Source organism: Bos indicus, chromosome 6, assembly GCF_029378745.1.
Source record: "Bos indicus isolate NIAB-ARS_2022 breed Sahiwal x Tharparkar chromosome 6, NIAB-ARS_B.indTharparkar_mat_pri_1.0, whole genome shotgun sequence".
Classification (NCBI taxonomy): domain Eukaryota; kingdom Metazoa; phylum Chordata; class Mammalia; order Artiodactyla; family Bovidae; genus Bos; species Bos indicus.
The window spans coordinates 67,792,628-67,809,865 of NC_091765.1; the positions used below are offsets into that span (position 1 = coordinate 67,792,628).

The 17,238-nt window shown below is 35.9% G+C and overlaps 1 protein-coding gene across 2 annotated transcripts in view; it reads left to right on the forward strand.

The window, feature by feature from the left end:
* Positions 1-17,238, forward strand: part of SLAIN2 (SLAIN motif family member 2) — a 71,879-nt gene that overhangs the window by 45,529 nt on the left and 9,112 nt on the right. The window contains exon 7 of one of the 2 annotated variants that reach the window (XM_070791412.1): positions 609-686. The exons of the other annotated variant lie outside the window; for it this stretch is intronic. Within the exon in view, the coding sequence (XP_070647513.1) occupies positions 609-686 (78 nt within the window). The remainder of the gene's footprint in view (positions 1-608; positions 687-17,238) is intronic. 2 annotated transcript variants of the gene reach the window in all.

Consider the following 17,238-nt stretch of genomic DNA (forward strand, 5'->3'; position numbering starts at 1 on the left):
TACATAGTCCGGATAACCAGGTCTAAAATGCAGCTAGTTAAATTCTACACCAAGATGGTGTTGAGCATATTTAAAGCAACTAGATTGTTGACTCCCTTGAGGACCTGCCTGGTTCTGAGTTTTCTTCTCCTTTTTGAGTATGAGGATTACTATTTCACGTTAGGACAGTTCATCTAACAATAACTGCTTTGCCAAAGTCTGCTTTTTTGCACTGAACAAGTACTACATTTATTTATTTTTTTCTGTACTGTGTGCTTGTGTTCATCACTTTTACTTATTAGCTTTGTATTCTTTGCATCCTGTAGCATGTTTGCTGGTGGTTTGTTTTCTCTGGTATTTTGATCAGTTTACATGTTATAGATTTTCTCATCTATAAGAAACAATTTCTTAAAGTATGCACTTTGCACTAAGATTTCCATTCCCTTTCTTTTCTAACTTAATGCACTAAGCATCACTTTGATTCCTCTGATTTTAGGTTTCTGATGTATTCTCGCCTATCTGTTTCTTGATAAATTTTCAAGTTTGTTTTAAAATATTCAAGTTTACAGAAGCTATAGCCTTTATCTTGTCCTTCCAGGCAAATATTACAGTTCCTTATTTTTCAACAGCTTCGCAAAGGCTGAAAAATTTGCCTCGTACTTCCCTCAAAGCCAAACAGTTGCTTCAAACTTCATCTACAAAAAGAGGTAACTACAGCCTCTTACTAAGTTTTAAATTTCAGCAAATGATCAAGTTAGTTAAATCTTTCACCTTTTGGCATACTGAGTCAGTGATGTCTATAGGGCACATTTTAGTCTTCTTTTTTTTTTTAAATAATAAAATAATGTGGATTCATTCTCTGTTACTTGGATAAATCCAGAAGAAACTAATTTTCTACAGAGGTATGTATGGAGTTTCAATTCTGAAAGGAATAAATGATATTTATTTTTGATAGCTTTTCATATTAGAGAATTTATCATTTTTCTTACCTAAAACTGAGGGTCACTGTTTTAATTTTGTTAGATAAACTAATAAATGCTTTAAAATGTATGAAATGCCAGACATTCTGTATGCAGTATTTTTTCTTCTGACTTTGGTGTTTGGATTTACTTACCTGTAGGATGAAATGGGCCTGTTTTCATATTAGAGATTGATTGAGGTTAGAGCAGAGTTATGGTTAACTGATGATGTTTGGAATATTTATGGAATGGTAGTTTTTATAAGAACTGAGTATTGAAGAAATATCTGAAGGTTGGACATCAAAGCTATCATATTGGTTCCAGGAGGTTGAATGTATGGACAGCTAGGAAAAAGTAGAATTGGGAGAAACACTGTGGGATTGGATAGACCAACAGTAATAAGAATGAACAGGACTTCCCTGGTGGGAAGTGGTTAATAGTCCGTAATTCGGCTTCTCAGGGCAGGGTTTGATTCCTGGTCCCCCTGGTCAAGGAAGTTCCAAATGCCGAGCAGCCAAGAAAGAAAAACAATGAACAGAAACCTCAGAGAATATGGGACAGAATAAATACAGGCAGTGAAGAAAAATATTTCCCCTGTCTGCATAGATTTCCTGACAGCTTCAGAACTCAACAACTAACAAAGATATAAGGATAAAACACTAACAGAATGTTACATGGAAAGAGGAGGTTTGAGGTTTGATTTGTTGAAAAAACAATTTAGTTAATATGGCGACAGAAGTACTGAAATAGGTATCAAAACTTCAGCAAGTTCATTAAAAGCAAATGATTTAACAGTGATTTGGTGGATAAGTATAATTTAAGGAAATACTTTTAGATATTAGAATCCCAAGAAAATAGTCAAATAGAAAACAAGAATGTAGGAAAGTTTGTGTTTTGGATGTCAGAAGTTGATCTTAGGGCCTCCAGTAGGGGTGTTTTCTGGTACCTTCTGTCAGAAATAATGATAGACACAATAGATTATGCTCTTTTATTGAAGAAAAAGGTGCCTTACTAAAGATCACTGTAGAAAATGTTCTTAAATTTTTTGAGGGCCCTAGGCCTCTTTTTTGAGATTTCCAAATACTTTTGAATATTTTTAGGTATGGGAGGAAGGTGAAAACAGATGATCATAAAAGGATTCTAGTATCTACAAAAGGGCAGGAGAGGATATTACATTTATATATATTGTATTTTTTGTTATGTTCTACAAGCTGCTTCATTTGGGGGGCCTTAGGTTTATATAATTTAAAATTTTTACTTAATTCTGTGTTGCTGTTTATTAGATTGAAAGTGAAAGTGACAGTCACTCAGTCGTGTCCAACTCTTTGTGACTCTGAACTATATAGTTCGTGGAATTCTCCAGGCCAGAATACTGGAGTGGGTAGCCTTTCCCTTCTCCAGGAGATCTTCCCAACCCAGGGATCGAACCTGGGTCTCCCACATTGCAGGCAGATTCTTTACCAGCTGAGCCACAAGGGAAGCCATTATTAGATTGAGAAGATCGTAATTTCTGGCTGACTTTTTGGAGGAAGAGTGATCTCCATTACCCTATGGTGATTCTGAGCTACCAACCTACCTACCCTCTGTGATAACAGGAAAGCTGAGTCTCATAATTCCTGGTACCTCTACCTGTCTAGTTGACATGGTAAAGGGAGAGTAGTTTGTGCATGTGCATGTTTGATATTTTGTTCTTTTAATTTCATTTTGTTTAATTTCCTAATTATCTTAATCCAGACTCCCATATTTTCTGGTTGGTGTTGTGACTTGGTGATCATTTACACTATTAAGTTCTAAACCAATTGAGAAATGGTTATGACAGGATTTCAAATACTAATTTAATTACTGGTAAAGCTGAATTGGAGAATATCTCTTGACTGGAAGGCCAAAATGGATTTTCTAATTTCCCCTCCTGCCTTGACTTTGTGAGAGAAAGGGGTCTGCTTTGGACTGTGGGTTTCTCTGATCTTGTAGGGATGTAAAGCAGACAGAACATATGTTCACAGGTAACTTTGCATATTAAACCTGCCCAGTAGAGAAACATGGACTAGATAGTAAATTGCCACATAAATCAAATGTTCCTTATCCTGGGGATGAACTTCTAATGTTTTCTAGAAAGCTGATTTACTTACTTTAAGGGTTCACAGAATTGTGGGAAGAGGAAGAAGTTTTCCTTAAACTCTTGGAAAAATGGTCGCTGATTTTAATTGCATTTAGTAGTGGCTGGAGTTTGAAGATGGGAAGAGAAGTAAAACTGTGTGGCATGGCACAAAAGAAACACACCATAAACATTTGTTGATGAATACGATCATGCCACTAACTCAAGAAGGCTGGACACATCCCTGTTTGCATTTTCTTCTTGCAAAGCTTTTGGCTTTCTTCATCCCATTTTTCCCTTTGAGAAGAGGGAAGAAACCCATTGTGTGTTTTTAAGACTTCATAGAAATGACTGCTTAAACTGCTTTGATAAAGATATGTTTTATCTACCTCCAGTTGTTGGAAAATCAGTGAAGTAGAGATAAACAGGGTTGGGGGGACCTAACCAAGTTAGAGGAAGAAAATGACTAATTAGAAAAGTGAATGCAGAGATCAGGGCAAATTTAAATGTTTTTTTTTTTAATTTAAATGTTTTTTATTTTAAAAACAAATTTAAATGTTTTATATTTTTATTTAGAAGGGAAGAAGCAACTAAGGAGTTTGTGATGGTAGCTGTCTAATATTGCTTTAATGTTCTAATTCACTGTATTTTGAGATATTTAACATGAGATAAGCAATAGTTAATCAGAGTCCTTAATGATATGAACCCAGGAATTTTGTAATTACTCTGGATCCAAAATTTAAAATTTCTTGTGTTCTCTTTTCTGTCAGTTAACATGTACTGAATCTGAAGCAAACAGGATACATGCATTGTATCCTTTTCTCTTTTTTTCTCTGTTCTAGCCCCTCTTTACTTTTTCTTCTATTAACAGTTGTGATCAAAGCCAGCGTCTGCCATAAACAGCTTTTTGAAGCAGTTAAAATGATAGGCGTTGCTCTCGCTCCCATGACTTTGTTATATACAGTGGGAGAATGGGAAAGAAGAGCACAGAGAACTGTTCTTGGGGCTCCCTTCAAACACACACATTTCTGTTAGACCATGTCATGCTGTTTTGGAATGATGATTGAATGGATTGTATTTACATTTAGACTTGCTAAGGCTTTCGTGATTTTCTAAGATTCTCTTTTCTTCTCTGGTTAAGTCTTAAGTACATCGATTAATTTCCTTTGCTGATAAAATCCTATTTCAAAATTCCCTCCTCTCTGAAACTTGTACCTTGCTTTTCCTGATTAAATAGGACTGCATTTTAGAATGTTAAAAATCTAATATTCTGTGGTCTTAAAAAGATCACTTGATTCCAGTTTACCCTCATTATATTTTTATTCCTCCCTAGCCCGCAGATTTATAGATAAGGCAAAATGCTGCTGCCATTAGAGAAGGAAACATTTTTTACAATAGTGAAGCTACAGCTTAGTGCACCTCTTCATAAACTCTCTAGTTTTCCCTCAATTTATACATTAACCTTATTAAAGTATTTCTCTCCATATCTTGAGATTGTGTTAATAGAACATTTTGACTTCTCCTTTCATAAAGGAGTCCTTTCATTCCTAAGAACTTAAAGATTAATAAAGTTAAAGTTTAAAGATTAATAAAATTAAAAAGATTTCTGATTTATAAATCTGTATTTTAATCCTTGTTATTTTAAAATACAACACCAATTCAGAAAACCGTATAATACATAGAGAACTTAATGAATTCCTATAAGGCAACAACCTTGTGACTACCATTTGTATCAGGAGACTAGAACTTACTCCCTTAGATGCTCTACATCCATCTGCTTCCAAACACAATCCTCTCTTGACCCCTTTTCACCAAAGTAGCCATTCTCCCAAATTTTTATAATTTTTATTTTAGAACTTCCAGAAGTTCCTTACTTCTCTGTATTTGTCATCCAAGTAATCAAACTATAGTTTTGCCTCTTTACTATGTCTTTTTAAGTGTCCCTTAATTTATAGCTTTCCTCCAACTCTTTACTACCCCTTATTGTTTGAAGAAACCACCAAATCACTTGTCCTATAGATGTTCACACAAATTGGATTTTCTGTGATGTCTTTTATCAGGTTCCTCTGTATTTCCTATAAATTGGTAGTTATCTTCATGCTTAATTAGACTCAGTAATGTTATTTTTGGCAAGACTATTTCATTGGTGGTGGCACTTCTTCAGCCAAAGGTGCATACAGTGGGGTTGCCTGTTTCATGTGATATTAACAGGCATTGATGCATAATGCCTATATCTTTACTTTATTAGGAATTGCAGAATTGGGTTTTTCAATTCTAATATTCCTTTATTTAAAATAAAAAAACTAGTATGTAGAGAAACTTTTTCTTATTCTTTGGTAAATCAGCACTAAAGTTTTATTTCAGTGCTTGTTTTTTCCCTTTATTTACCAGTTTGCAAAATAAAAAATTAGCAACCTAGAATTCTCCAAAGATTAACCAGTATTTTTCTTTACTCTGTATCATTATAAATGTATAGATTTAAACAAACATTTTTTTATTGTGTTTCAATCTATTCTGGGCATTTTCCCAACTTTGGTAGAAGCATCATCAAGTTGGTGTTCAGGTCTTTTTGACACAACCCTGGTAGTCTTTGATAAAGTCTTAATAAACTTATATGACAAGATTGGCTCATCTTTTACATTTCCTGCCACAGACCTGGATTTAGGTTTTCTTCAGAAAACCTGTTTTGGTAGGAAATGGAATCTCAAAACCAAAATCTTAGTTATTAGTTATGCTCTTTGCTATCTTATTGGTCATTATTTCTAGGTCTTTTCAGTTACTAGAACTGTATATGTGTAAGTTTGTTTATTTTTTAAGATTGAGAGCCTTAATGAGTTCATGCTAATACTTCCCTTTCAAATTTAGGGCTTTAGCCTCTTTTAACTTATTATCTTTCTTTCTTTTATCCTGCTCTGAGAAGCCTATTTCTTGGAAACACATAGAAATAGAGTATCATGTAACAATTTTTCTCCCATGTTTTACACAGAATCTTCTGGCGATAAATAACATTAGTGTAATACACCATACAGTATGGTTACTAAAAACAGTTTATAAAACGTTTCCCATATATTAACTATTCCATATTCTCCTTTATACCTCATTTAGAGATAGCTCTACATTTAAATAATTTCTGATGCTTACTACCAGTCTGTTGATATTGTCTCACCAGTCAATTTTTTTATTTAAAGCTTATCCTCTAGTAGATTCCTTCAGAAGGAGTTATGGGAACAATATCCATTCTCTCATTTTTTGTATGTTGGTGACAGCTTGTTTGCTATTTTTATATTTGAAAGTCAGCTTGATATGAAATCTTTGGCTTATATTTTTTTTCCTTGAGTATCCTAAATATATGACTCTTATTTTTTGTCAGGAATAAGAGTTGTTTCTGTTACAATCATTTGATATTTTTATCTAGATGTCCAAAGGTTTTTTTTTCTCTTTAAAGTCCAATAATTTATGAGAATGCATCTCTTTGTTGGTTCTTCTGAGTTGATTTCCCCAGACTTGTGTTATTTCAATTTAAAGTTGCAGAGATTTAAAAATTTTAGACAAGTTCTTTGAAATTATAGTTTTCATTATTGCGTCCTTTTGTATTGCTCTTCTCTTTTTGTGGGAATTCTTGTACACATATTAGGAGTTCTTTGCCTTCTATATTTGTTGCCTTCTCTTGAATCCTTTTCATCTTTCTTAATTTCTTCTTGTTCTATAAAAGTTTATTTTCATTATTTATTTCTCTTAAAGCACTCTGTTGTGTATGGTGACTCTTGTTCCTTGCATCTTAGACTTCACTTTGAAATGATTTATTTTATGTCTAAATCTTTTCTGTGTTCCACCATCTCACTTTTGAGTGTTTTTCATTATTTATTATGTTCTTTTGTATCTTGTAATTTTCATCTTTGTGTGTGTGTGCACATCAGTTCAGAGAAGGCAATGGCACCCCACTCCAGTACTCTTGCCTGGAAAATCCCATGGATGGAGGAGCCTGGTATGCTGCAGTCCATGGGGTCGTGAAGAGTCAGACATGACAGAGCGACTTCGCTTTCACTTTCCACTTTCATGCATTGGAAAAGAAAATGGCAACCCACTCCAGTGTTCTTGCCTGGAGAAGCCCAGGGATGGCGGAGCCTGGTGGGCTGCCGTCTATGGGGTCACACAGAGTTGGACATGACTGAAGCGATGCAGCAGCAGCAGCAGCAGTGCATCAGTTCAGTTCAGTTGCTCAGTCATGTCTGACTCTTTGTGACCCCTTGAACTGCAACATGCCAGGCTTCCCTGTCCATTGCAGACTCTTGGTGCTTGCTCAAACTCATGTCCATCCAGTCAGTGATGCCATCCAACCATCTCATACTCTGCCACCCCCTTCTCTTCCTGCCTTCAATCTTTCCCAGCATCAGGGTCTTTTCTTTCTTTTTTTTTTAATTAATTAATTTTTTTTTTACATTACAATATTGTAGTGGTTTTGCCATACATTGACATGAATCCACCATGGATGTACATGTGTTCCCCATCCTGAAACCCCTCCTCCCACCTCCCTCCCCATCCCATCCCTCTGGGTCATCCTAGTGCACCAGCCCCAAGCACCCTGTATCATGCATGGAACCTGGACTGGCGATTCGTTTCACATGTGTAAATTTACATGTTTCAGTGCCATTCTCCCATATCATCCCATCCTCGCCCTCTCCCACAGAGTCCAAAAGACTATTCTATACATCTGTGTCTCTTTTGCTGACTCGCATACAGGGTTATCATTACCATCTTTCTAAATTCCATATACATGTGTTAGTATACTGTATTGGTGTTTTTCTTTCTGGCTTACTTCACTCTGTATAATCGGCTCCAGTTTCATCCACCTCATTAGGACTGATTCAAGTATATTCTTTTTAATGGCTGAGTAATACTCCATTGTGTATATGTACCACAGCTTTCTTACCCATTCATCTGCTGATGGACATCTAGGTTGCTTCCGTGTCCTGGCTATTATAAACAGTGCTGTGATGAACATTGGGGTACACGTGTCTCTTTCAATTCTGGTTTCCTCGGTGTGTATGCCCAGCAGTGGGATTTCTGGGTCATATGGCAGTTCTATTTCCAGTTTTTTTTAAGGAATCTCCACACTGTTCTCCACAGTGGCTGTACTACTTTGCATTCCCACCAACAGTGTAAGAGGGTTCCCTTTTCTCCACACCCTCTCCAGCATTTATTTCTTGTAGACTTTTGGGTTGCAGCCATTCTTACTGGCGTGAAATGGTACCTCATTGTGGTTTTGATTTGCATTTCTCTGATAATGAGTGATGTTGAGCATCTTTTCATATGTTTGTTAGCCATCTGTATGTCTTCTTTGGAGAAATGTCTATTTAGTTCTTTGGCCCACTTTTTGATTGGGTCTTTTATTTTTCTGGAATTGAGCTGCAGGAGTTGCTTGTATATTTTTGAGATTAATTCTTTGTCCGTGAGTCAGTTCTTCACATTAGGTGGCCAAAAGATTGGAGTTTCAGCTTCAGCATCAGTCCTTCTGATGAATATTCAGGACTAATTTCCTTTAGGAAGGACTGATTTGATCTCCTTGCAGTCCAGGGGATTATCAAGAGTCTTCTCCAACACCACACTTCAAAAGCATCAGTTCTTCGGTGTTCGGCTTTCTTTATAATCCAACTCTCACATCCATACATGACTACCCGAAAAACCATAGCTTTGACTAGATGGACCTTTGTTGTGTATGCATGGTAGACATATTTGGCAAGATTTCACCATTAGTAGAAGTATTATTCTATTATTTATTTTCTTTCTTTTTTTTCATATAATAGCTTTATATGAAATTTGGCCTCATTCTTTCTGTTGTTTATTGTTCTGTGAAATTGGTTTTCTAAACACTTAGAAAGGGAGTTTTAAGTTTCTAATTTATGGCTGTAGTGCTCCCTCTTCTGTTGTTTTAGGGAACTGTTCGAAAATAGGGCTATTTATTTTCTGAGGTTTCTTGCTTTTATTCTCCTCCCTTATTTTAAAATTCATTCTTTTAAAGTGTACGCAAAAAAAGGGTGATACAGTTAACCCGTGAACAACATGGGTTTGAACTGTGTGGGTTCACTTATACATGGATTTTTTCACTATGCACATGTGCTACACTACTACACGGTCTGTAGTGGCTGAATCCACAGGCGCAGAACCATGCATACAGAGGGCCAACTGCAAAGTTATGTGTGGATTTTCCACTGTGAAAATGGTCAGCACCTCTAACTCCTTGAATTACTCAAAGGTCAGTTCATAAGTTGAGCAACTGTTAACCACTGTCTGATTTTAGAAATTTTCATCACCCCATAAGAAATACAGGCACTGTTAGCAGTCAGTCCCCATTCCCCACTCCTTCCAGGCACTGGTAACCACTAATCTGTCTCTGGATTTGCCTATGCTATACATTTCATATCAATAGATTCATACAATATGTGATCTTTGCAGCTGGCTTATTTCACTTACCATAACATTTCCAAAGTTCTTCGTATTTAGCATGTATTAGTACTTTGTTCCTTTTTTATTGCCAAATAATATCCCATTGTATGGACACAAACCAATTTTGTCTATCCATTCATCAGTTGGTGGACATTTGAGTTGTTTCCCATTTTGTATTTATTGTGAATAATGCTGCTGATGCTGCAGATGTTTGTTGGTAGCTTATTTATTATCTATTAGTGTTTTTGTATATATGGAAGAAAAGCTAGTGAAGTCGATTCTCACAGGTTTCTTCTGCCTTTATGTTTAATAAATATTCTCTTTATATGCTTAGAAAAATAATGGCAAGTACTGTATACTAATGAAAGAAGAAATCAAAGACTTTTTTATGATTACTTGTTAGCCATTAAAAATTTAATATGCCTTGGTGTCATATCTTATCAAACTTGCATAGGATAGTAGCCCCACAAATAAACTTTCTGAGTCTAGCTGAAATTTAAAATGTTAAAAATGATATTTTAACTTTTAGTCCCAGAGGTGTTTCTCCTTTGGTATTACCAGTCTGGGAATCAGGAGACCTGGATTCAAGGCCTCATTTTCCTATTTATTTGGTCAGTTGATTTCTGTGATTATGGCAATTTTCGTTCACTATAGAGTGGAAGGGTTGTACTAGATGGTTACTACCATCTCGTTTAACAAGGATTCTTTAACTTTGTAATGAGAGAATCATATTTACTTCATCTCTGTGGCCTTTAATAACCAGAAATTATTTTTAAAGCCCTTACTATGTCAGTAACCTGTTGCCCATCATTTATGGTGCATAGATCATTGAGGGGCTGGAATGAGTAGTGTAATTAGGATAACTGACAAGGAAGTATTTTTGTCCTTATTCTTTATTAATTAACTGAATGGCATATATGTTTTAATAAGTATTTTGTTCCCCATTAGTCTTGGTGGCCAATGTTTGGCATTATGTGTTTTTATTGCAAACTATATATTTATTGGACATTTACATATTTTTTAAAAATTATACAATTAATGTAATTTGTAGTTTGGTTGACACATGACTGAAAACAACCACTTGATATGTCTAGTTTTTATATTGCAAGATAGTGTTTAATGTTGTGATAGATTATTTGTAAAAAATTCAGTGAATATCAAGATGAATACAGTATACAGTTTAATCAGTTTCTGTTTTTTAGAGTGAAGTGCCTGCTGAATTATTTAAGCCTTAAATAGAAAATAAACAGATTTTTATTAAATGCTTATTAAAAGACAAAAATGAGTATTTGAAAAACAAGAATCCTCATATCACCCACCATTCCATTTTAGAGATGACTCTGACACCACAGTTAACATTCTTAGTCATGTCAGTTTTATAAATAGAATTCTAATTCTTGCTTGGGGCAGATAACATTCCTTCATTTTGTGCCTTGGTTCAAGTATAATTCTTGATATCCAAAATGAGTAAAGAGAAATTATATCCTGCTGTCATAATTAATTTGGGTGATAGAGCCTAACTTACTTAATGCCTATATTTTAGTCAGTTTATCAGAACAGCCCAGGAGACTGTCCTGAGTGGCATTGTTGAATATCTTTCCAGAAAACTGAGCTGCAGCAGGCTGAGAGGCACCACATTCCCTGGGTATGGGAGGCATGGATATGATTTGTCTTATAAATCCTGTAATATTTTACATTTTATCAACAGTTTGCGTATACATTACTCATTTGATCTTCACAGCTAACCTATGGTATCTGCTGAAACTTGTTTTGTTAGATTTGCATCTATGTATGTATTTTTCTCTATTTTGGGATGCAGTGCAAATGGTATTGCATTTAAAATTTATATTTCCATACACTTACTGCTGGCATATAGAAATATAATTGGTTTTTGTATGTTTATCTTACATTTTGTGACTTTCCTGAGCTTAGAATTTCTGGAAGATTTTATTTTTTGTCTGTTTTTTAGATTCCTTGGGATTTTCTGTGTAAAAAGAGTTTTTTTTTCCCCCCTAACTTGTTGTTGTTGTTCAGTCGCCCAGTTGTGTCTGACTCTTTGTGATCCTATGGACTGCAGTATTTCAGGCCTCCCTGTCCCTCACTATCTCCTGGAGTTTGCCCAAGTTCGTGTCCACAGCGTCGGTGATGCCATCCAGCCATCTCATCCTCTGACACTTTCTTCTCCCTCTGCCCTCAGTCTTTCCCAGAAATCTATTAGGTTGGTGCAAGAGTAATTACAGTTTTGTACTATGAATTTTAAATCATAACTAGGCTCAAACACATCTTTATTAATCAAAATAGGAACCATTACAATAGACAAATTTTTGCCAATGAGAAATAGGTTTGCTTATTCCTAGAGCATAAAAATCTGTGCTTCGGGATTTGATGAACTCTTGGAAAGCATTTTCTGCCTCCTGTGGTTGTGGATCCATTTTCCCTGCAAAAAGTTGTCGAAGATGCTTAAAGAAATAGTAGTCGATTGATGAGAGGTCCGGAGAATATGGTGGATGAAGCAAAACTTAGTAGCCCAATTTGATCAACTTGTGAAGCATCAGTTGTGTAATGTGCAGTCAGGCGTTGTCGTGGAGAAGAATTGGGCCATTTCTGTTGACTGATGCCGGCTGCAAACGTTGCTTGTTTTTGTTACATCTCATTAATTTGCTGAGCATACTTCTCAGATGTAACAGTTTCGTTAGGATTCAAAAAGCTGTAGTGGATCAAACCACAGCAGACCACCAAACAGTGACCATGACCTTTGCATGCGAGTTTGGCTTTGAGAAGTTCTTTGGATCTTCTTCTCAGTCCAGCCATGAGCTGGTCCTCATCTGTTGTCATACAAAATCCTGGTTTCATCATACATCACAATAGGATTGCAAAATGGCTCATTGTGTAGAATAAAAGAAGACAATACTTCAAAATGACAATTTTCTGATTTGCAGTCAGTTCATGAGGCACCCACTAACTGAGCTTTTTCATCTTCCCAATTTGCTTCCTCTGCCAAACCACCACAGAATGGTCGACATTGAGACTTAGGCAACTTCTCATGTGGTTAGTTGTAAGAGGATTAGCTTCGATGATGTCTCTCAGTTGGCATCTTCCAATGGATGGCCACTATGCTCCTCCTCTGCAGTGCTCTCTTCTCCTTTGTAAAACTTCTTGAACCACCACTGCACTGTATGTTCCCTAGCAGTTCCTGGGCCAAATGTGTTCTTGATGCTGTGAGTTGTCTCCGCTGCTTTATGACCCATTTTGAACTAAATAAGAAAATCACTTGAAGTTGCTTTTTGTCTAACATCATTTCCATAATCTAAAATATAAAAAATAAGTAATAAGTCATTAGCAAAAAGCATAAAGCAAGAAATGTGAATTAAAATGATGTGTAACATAACCACCTTTATGAAGAATGTATTCCAGTATCAAATGGCAAGTTTCAGCAATGTAAAAAACCTGTTATGTTTGTACCAACCTAAGGTCCATTGTTTTCTGTTCTTATTTATTGCACTCACTGGAACTTCTGGCACTGAGTTGCATAAGAGTGATGAGAGCATATATCCTTACCTTGTTCCTGATCTTAGAGGGGAAGCATTCAGTCTTTCCTCATTAAATATAATGTTCAGTTCAGTTCAGTCACTCAGTCATGTCTGACTCTCTGCAACCCCATGGACAGCAGTATGCCAACTCCTGGAGTTTACTCAAACTCATGTCCATCGCATTGGTGATGCCATCCAACCATCTCATCCTCTGTCATCCCCTTCTCCTCCAACCCTCAATCTTTCCCAGCATCGGGGTCTTTTCAAATGAGTCAGTTCTTCGCATCAAGTGGCCAAAGTATTGGGGTTTCAGCTTCAGCATCAGTCCTTGCAGTGAATATTCAGAACTGATTTCCTTTAGGGTTGACTGATTTGATCTCCTTACAGTCCAAGGGATTCTCAAGTCTTCTGCAACACCACAGTTTAAAAGCATCAATTCTTCGGTGCTCAGCTTTCTTTATAGTCCAACTCTCACATCCATACATGACTACTGGAAAAACCATGGCTTTGACTGGACGGACCTTTGTTGGCAAAGTAATGTGTCTGCTTTTTCATACGCTGTCTAGGTTGATCATAACTTTTCTTCCAAGGAGCAAGTGTCTATTAATTTCATGGCTGCAGCCACCATCTGCAGTGAATTTGGAGCCCAAAAAAATAAAGTCTGACACTGTTTCCACTGTTTCCCCATCTATTTGCCGTGAAGTGATGGTGAAGTGATGGGACCAGATACCATGATCCTAGTTTTCTGAATGTTGAGCTTTAAGCCAACTTTTTCACTCTCCTCTTTCACTTTCATCAAGAGGCTCTTTAGTTCTTTGCTTTCTGCCATAAGGGTGGTGTTATCATCTGCATATCTGAGGTTATTATTATATATTGTTTATATTGTTATATCATGTAAGTATAATGTTAGCTGTAGATTTTTTTGTAGGTGCTCTTTATCAAGTTGAAGTTCCTATTCCATCTTTTTCTGAAAATTTTGTCATGAATATGTGTTGAACTTTGTCAAATGCTTTTTGCCATCAAAAATAGGTGGGCTCATGTACTTTTTCTTCTTTAGCCTGTTATTGTGGAGGATTATGTTGATCGATTTTCAAATATTGAACTATCTTTGCATCCTGGAAAAAAACCCCACTTGATCATGGTGTATAATTTTTTTTTATATCACTGAGTTCTTTCTGTTTATATTTTGTTAAGAGTTTTATGTCCATATTCCTGAGAGGTATTGGTCTTCAAGTTTCTTTTTTGACACTGTCTTTTTCTGTTTTGATATTATGGCTGATATTTCATAAAATGAATTTTGATTTATTCTCTCCTCTTCTCTTTTCCGGTAGAGAGTATATGGAATTGATGTTAATTCCTCTTTAAACATTTGGTAGATTTTTTCAGTGAAGTTGTCTGTGCCTGGAGGTTTCTCTTTCAGAGGATTTCGAGTTATGAAATTTCAGTTCAGTCAGTTCAGTTCAGTCACTCAGTCATGTCTGACTCTTTGCGACCCCATGGACTGCAGCACGCCAGGCCTTCCTGTCCATCACCAACTCCCGAAGCCTACTCAAACTCATGTCCATCGCGTCGGTGATGCCATCCAACCATCTCATCCTCTGTCGTCCTCTTCTCCTCCTGCCTTCAATCTTTCCCAGCAGCAGGATCTTTTCTAAGGAGTTGGTTCTTTGCATCAGGTGGCCAAAGTAATGGAGTTTTAGCTTCAGCATCAGTCCTTGCAGTGAATATTCAGGACTGATTTCCTTTAGAATTGGCTGATTTGATCTCTTTGCAGTCCAAGGGACTCTCAAAGTCTTCTCCAGCACCACAGTTCAAAAGCACCAATCTTCGGCACTCAGCTTTCTTTATAGTCCAACTCTCAAATCCATACATGACTACTGTAAAAACCATAGCTTTGACTAGACAATCCATTGTTGGTAATCAGTTTCCTTAATAATTATACGGCCATTCAGTTTATCTGTTACATACCAGATGAGTCACGGTAGTTTGTGCATTTTGAACAGTTGGTTCTTTTCATCTAAATTGTCAAATTAACATGTGTAGAATTGTTCTCAGTACTCCCTTATGGTCCTTTTAACGTCTCCAGGGTCTGTAGTGATATCCCATTTCACTACTGATACTATGTATTTTCTCTCCTTTTTATTTTGTCAGGTTTGTCAGTTGTGAAAGAACTCTCTATTTCATTGATTTTTTTTTCTGTGCTCTTCTATTTTCAGTCTCATTAATTTTTGCTCTTTATTATTTTCTTCTGCTTGCTTTGAGTTTTTTTACTCTACTTTTTCTAGGTTTTTGAAGATAGGAACTTAGATTACTGATGTAAGACTTTCTAATTATGACCCACAAACTTTGATATTTTGTATTTTAATTTTTATTCAGTTCCATATATTATAAAATTTCTATTCAAGTGTATTGTTTGGTTTTCAAGTGATTTTTAAAATCTTTGTTACCTTTTAGTTATTGATTTCTAGTTTCATTGTATTATGATCAGAGAAAGTACTCTTTGTAATTTCAGTTTTTTAAAAACTTGTTGAAGTTTGCTTTATGGCCCAGGGTATAGTCTGTCTTGACTTGGTTTCTGTGGACACTTGAAAAGAATGTGTTTTCTCCTGTTGTTGAGTAGACTGTTCTGTTGATATAAATGTCAATTAGATCCTATGATTGGTGGTGGTGATGTTGAGTTTTTACATACACTTGCTTGTTTTCTGTCTAGTTCTGTTAGTTGAGAGGGAGATGTTGAAATCTCCCAACTGTTATGGGTTTGTCTATTTCTCCTTTCAGTTCAAAGTATTTCCTTCACATGTTTATAGCTGTCTTTAGTATGTACACATTTAGGATTGGCTTGTCTTGGTAATTTGACCCTGCTTTCATTATGTATTATCCTTCCTTGTCCTGTGTAATTTTCTTTTTAATTATCTGATATTACTGTAAACATCATGCTTTGCGTTTTGTATTGTTGGCATGATATATCTTTTCCCATCCCTTAACTTTCAACCTCCCTATATTTTTATATTTGAAGTGAGTTTTCTTATAGGCAGCATAAACTTAGGTTATATTTTAAATGCATTTCTACCAAATCTGGCTTAATAATTGATACAGATGGCCCATTTACATTTCGTGTAATTATTGATGTGCTTAAGTCTGCCATTTTTATTTGTTGTTTTCTGTTTGTTTTCCCTATTTTTCATTTATCTGTTTTCTTTTTCTTGCATTCCTGTGGGTTACTTGAACATTCTTTAGAATTCCATTTTGACTTACAGTGTTTTTTCCCTTTTAGTTTTATTGAGATGTAATTGGCATACAACACTGTATATATATAAGATATACAACATAATGATTTGATTTCCATACATTATGAAATGATAGCCAATTAAGTTTAGTGAACATCCATCATCTCATGCAGCTACAAAACCAAAAAATCTTAAGATTCACTCTTCTAGCAACTTTCATATATAACATACAGCAGTTAATTAAGTTCTATCAATACATTATACCCCTGGTACTTATTAGTCTTATAATTGGAAGTTTGTACCTTTGGACCAACTTTGTCTGATTTTCTCTCTCCACTATGGCAACCACAAATGACTTAAATGTAGTGTTTTTGAGTGCATATATTTGCATAGTTATTATAGTGACTGTATTACATTATATATGCATTACATCATATATACATATCAGTCTCTCATAGCTCAGTTGATAAAGAATCCACCTGTAATGCAGGAGACCCTGGTTTGATTCCTGGGTCGGGAAGATCCACTGGAGAAGGGATAGGCTACCCACTCCAGTATTCTTGGGCTTCCCTTGTGGCTCAACTGGTAAAGAATCTGCCTGCAATGCGGGAGACCTGGATTCGATCTCTGGGTTGGGAAGGTCCTGTGGAGAAGGGAAAGGCTACCCACTCCAGTATTCTGGCCTGGAGAATTGCATGGACTATATAGTCCATGGGGTCACAAAGAGTCGGACATGACTGAGCGACTTTCACTTCACTTCACTGTTGATGTTATCATTTTATCAGTTCAAGTATGTAAACCTTACCTTTTTTCATGTATCTTTACCCTCACCCTATTTATAATTGTCATAAATATTTACTTTAATATTTCCAATGACATTAGTATTACAAATTTTTCTTAAACCTGCAAATATAATTTTGAAAACTCAAGGAGAAGGAAAGCCTGTGTGTCTGCCTATATTTTTGTTTACCTTATTCTTTCTTCCTTTCTGGTATTCAAGGGTT